The 4,304-nt window shown below is 42.5% G+C and overlaps 1 protein-coding gene across 1 annotated transcript in view; it reads right to left on the bottom strand.

The window, feature by feature from the left end:
- The window catches only part of AHSA1 (activator of HSP90 ATPase activity 1), a gene marked incomplete at its 5' end in the record, with an annotated part of 5,317 nt that extends 1,015 nt beyond the window's left edge, over window positions 1-4,302 (bottom strand). Inside the window, 7 exon segments of the mRNA XM_019616130.1 lie at window positions 483-584; window positions 1,331-1,465; window positions 1,777-1,865; window positions 3,426-3,476; window positions 3,479-3,542; window positions 3,894-3,976; window positions 4,128-4,302. Coding sequence (XP_019471675.1) covers window positions 483-584; window positions 1,331-1,465; window positions 1,777-1,865; window positions 3,426-3,476; window positions 3,479-3,542; window positions 3,894-3,976; window positions 4,128-4,302 — 699 coding nt within the window.
- Between the last annotated feature and the right edge of the window lie 2 nt (window positions 4,303-4,304).

The raw sequence follows: 4,304 nt of genomic DNA, 5'->3' as shown, positions 1-4,304 counted from the left end.
TTTCCCCCAAATTCTGCAGTCTAATTGAAAACAACCATAACCGTGCTTGACGTGAAGTCTTTAAAAGAGTCCCCTGAGAACACCACAGCCTGATTTTAAGTGGCCTTTTCTTTCCACTCATCTTCCAGGACGGTCAGCCAGGCTGAAGCAGATAAGGAACTTAGCCCCAGAAGAATGAAATGATAGGAGGAGTAAAGATGAAAAGGGTCAGTTACTAAAATTAACACCTCTCCCACCCTCAATAAATAATTAAAATCGCACACAGGACCGACGCAGGACTAGATAACAGCTTTTCTCCCCAGATCTAAGTCCTATACACAGACCCATGCTATAAAAAGCCCTTCAGTAGACACAGCAATTAATTACCGGATAACAGCTTGGGGATTTGTGATTAGCAAATTGAAGGACTATTGAAAAATTGCTTTTTCAAAAACAAAAAGGCTGCCCCAAAGCAAGACGCAGCTGCATTAATTAGTACTTACTAGGTCAACAAACTCTCCTGTGACACTGCCATCCAGCAACTGAAACTTGCCTCCTTTATCAGCCTCCAGGGCTGCATGTGCGTGGGTGAAAGCTTGGACCATCTGAAAAGGATTCAGGAAGAGACCTGGGTTACTTGACATTATCTGCTTGCAAAATTGTTGCCTAATACCTCCCATCTAGCTACAAAACTTCTGGAAGAGGAGGGAAGAATAAGTTCTTCACCAAGGAAAGACAAAACACTGCCCTGGCCAGAAAAGCAAGGCTACAGCTGATATAGCAGCATTTTGCTTACCAAGAGAAAAGAACCCCTAGCTTTCACTGAGTGTTCTATGCACTTGTTCTCTAAACCACAATTTGATCGACTTTGTTGAGTTCCTTAGACAAACCTTTACTTTATTCTTAAAAGCAGGGGAACTGAAAAGTAAGATTCTGAATAATTACACAAAGCTACTAAGTATTTTACATAACAGTATGTAAAGGAGAACAATCTATTCCATCATTAGAGTGTGATAATATCTAAACTTAAAAGTAAAAAGCAAACAAAAAAATATATATATTCGAAAGTACGCAAATGTAAATCCCAAGAGATCTGATCACATACAGTAAGGGATACACCTACAGATAGGTGCTGACAGCAGTCTGGAACTGGCTTCTGGATGGCATTAATCCACTCTCGTCAACTGTGTGAAGAAATGCACACACGAGCTTTAAGCAACTCCTCTGCAGACCAGCTTTCTTATTCCATTCTCATGGTTTAGGAGTGTCCAACAAAATGCCTTAGAAAGCTTCTTAGGAACAAGTCCCTATGTGCACCAAAGAACAGTTCTCAGAACAAGCCTGGAGTTACCTCTTGAGTAACGAACACTCGGTAGAGCTCCTCAGGAGATGTTAAGAATGTATCCTTCAAGTTGATCTTACACGTAGGGATCTTGACTCCTATGGACTTGGACTGTGCTGTGGCAGTACTGCTGCTAGCAGCCATCTAGCAAAACAACAAACAAAATTGGAACACACCCACATTTTTTTTCTCCAAAATCTCAACAAGCAGTCACGTATCCAAGAGAAAAAACAAAGGCCTTGGGAAAAGATGCAATACTTTGAGTACAAAAAGCAGCTTCGTTAATCTGCTTGAATGAAGAAATATCATGTGCCACAAATAGCAAAGGGCCTGTACCACAGACTGCTAGTTAGTAAGTACATATCCTATGAGTAGAAGCTGCTCTTGTAAGCCCCAGTATCCAATACACAGTGCACTCATCAGAGCTCCAAATGCACATTTGCAGTTTTATTTACCTTGCTGTCTTTTGCTTTAGGTGCCACCTGAGGTGCTGCTTCCGTATGTTCACCATTCACTGTAGGCAATATCATGCCCTGGGTGAATTCTGGAAAGACAGAAATGTGCTCATGAAACTAATAAAAGATCAAGCAAGCCTTTTATCTGTTCTCTGAAACACACAACTGAAAAGGCCTTCCTGGTTTCTGCCCTGCTTTTGCTAGCACCCACATCTTGAAACCAGTTAAAAGAAATAAAAATAAGTAAGAAGGAAACAGGTCTCACGTCGCACCCACTACTCCCTACCAAAGGTTAAAACAAAACCACAGTAACAGTTAGGAGCTTCCTTCCTATATCTAGTCCAAACATACACCATCTTACACTTGTTACTTTTGCATCACGGTTTGCCTTGCACTCATATGACTTTTTTCTCTCAGTCTTCAATACAAATAGCAACCAGATTTCAAGTACTTTTATCTTGATCTAAATCAATCATACTTTTCCATTCCTTTACAGACCTGACTGTCTGTCCCTTTCTCAGATCACTGTAGTACAGAATCAAGTTACTTCCAACTCCATCTTCAGTTTATCTTCTTAAGCAACAAGGTAACATATCCTGGAACCCAGGGGAGGTCCTACCAGTGCCCTGTCCAGCAGTACTTGCACAGCTCCACTAGAAGTTTCAAGCCTCTTTTGTCACCATGTTTGCTTTTTATATAGCTCTGTCACTTCTGCCTTTACCAATTATAGAACAGTTGGCTCACTCCTTCCTCTTCATCTGTTCACATTGGCAAAATTCCATCATACATCAGAACTTTATTAAAAACTGTATAATCTTACATGCTGCAGTTTTTATTTCCCACCAACTATTCTTTATTCCAGCCCACAAGATCATAAGAATCTTTTTGAACAGCATTCTCATCTTCTTCTATGTGACCTCACCTTCCAACTTGCACACAAACTTAACGCCCAAGGATACTGAAACGTGAGCCAAGAACAGGAACCAGCAGTGGTTTGAACTGAATTTGAATGACAGATGTCTGTGGCATAATACAGTAAAACAGATATAAAAGGAACTTTAAAATTTCCACCCCATACTAGAGTGCACAGCTGAACTCAACCAAAGCACACTGCTGGAATCAGTTTATATTCTAAAAAAAGGTTTTGTTCCAGATGTTAAGACAGCTCAGTCACTGACAACAGCAGAATCTGCAGAGCATTTTCAGGTTGTCAGTTGCTCTCACACCCAAATAACACTAGCTGCCTTTAGCAGTGTAGCAAAAGAGAAAAGGCCATCTTGAAGGAAGAGAGCAAGATGAAGGCCAGATTCTGCCACCTGTAGTAGGTGATACTCTACACTGGTGGGGTAACAAACACATCTCCCTGACTTCATTTTCCTCTATCACTGAGCTTCAGTACACAAAGGACAGCCATGAAACACTGTTAATTGTTAGATTACCACTGAAGATAGTATTTCTGGATTGTGCTACAGTGCCCAGAGATGGCAAGAACTGGTGCTAACTGCTAACCATTTCCAAGAGACAGAAAGATAACTGTTGTTGCACAGACAACTTCCTGAGTAGACAGGGTGAGGAACTGGTACTCTCTCCTCTCTTCACATTCAACACTAACCCACACAGGTCTTGTAACACCTCTTCTTCTCACATACCTGTTTTGAGAGTGCTAATGTAAGTTTTTATTGCATCTCTGATTTTTTTGCACCTTCTTGCTTCATCAGGGTCTTCAAGTTAGTGTCAGGCTCATCTTTAGCAAGGCTGACAAGGATCTAAACAGGAAGGATAGGTGCTAGTTAACAAACTGATGCCCACACAACTCTTTTAGTGCTTGATACAACATCACAGAGGTACTTTAGCCATGCCTTCACATGCAGCAATACAGCTTTGAAGTCCTTCACTTCACCTACTGTCAGCCTACATTCACATGCATATCTACCTAAGAACTTTCATATCCTATGGATCTTGTACAACTAGAAGACTGAATTCATCAGACAGAGACTGCTGAAGTTACGTTGTATCTTTGATGTTCAGAGTTTCTACAGAAAAGAGATACTCGTGTTCTCTGGATTCCCCCTAAATCAGAGGGGCACCCAGCAGTACCGGCCTGCAGCTGGGCTTACCTCCACTTCATCAATGTCATTCTCATCTGAGAGATTAGGAATCTCCACATAACCTTTGTATTTCACTCCTGTGGTCGAGGTGCCTGCAACGATAACGGTTTTCTTCAGATTAACATTTCCTACTCCACCCGTTCTACACACAGCCTCGTACGGTATCACAGCGCAGCACTTTGGAAGCACCCGTCATCTCACACTCGAACCGTCCTCAAAAAAACAGCAGCCGCCACCACTCACCCGTCCAGGCCAGCTTGATGGCCCACTCGTAGAAGAAGATGAGCTTTCCCTTGCGGTTGTTGATGGAGGCCTCCCCATCCAGCTTGCTCACTTCGGTCACCTCGCAGGCCCCCTCCTCGCCCTCCACCCTGACGGGCAGGAGGAGGGCCTTCAGCCGTTCCGTGGACCAGTTGGACG

Source organism: Meleagris gallopavo, chromosome 5, assembly GCF_000146605.3.
Source record: "Meleagris gallopavo isolate NT-WF06-2002-E0010 breed Aviagen turkey brand Nicholas breeding stock chromosome 5, Turkey_5.1, whole genome shotgun sequence".
NCBI classification, from domain to species: domain Eukaryota; kingdom Metazoa; phylum Chordata; class Aves; order Galliformes; family Phasianidae; genus Meleagris; species Meleagris gallopavo.
Note: the sequence above shows the minus strand (reverse complement) of the source record. Positions and strands in the feature narration are given on the sequence as shown.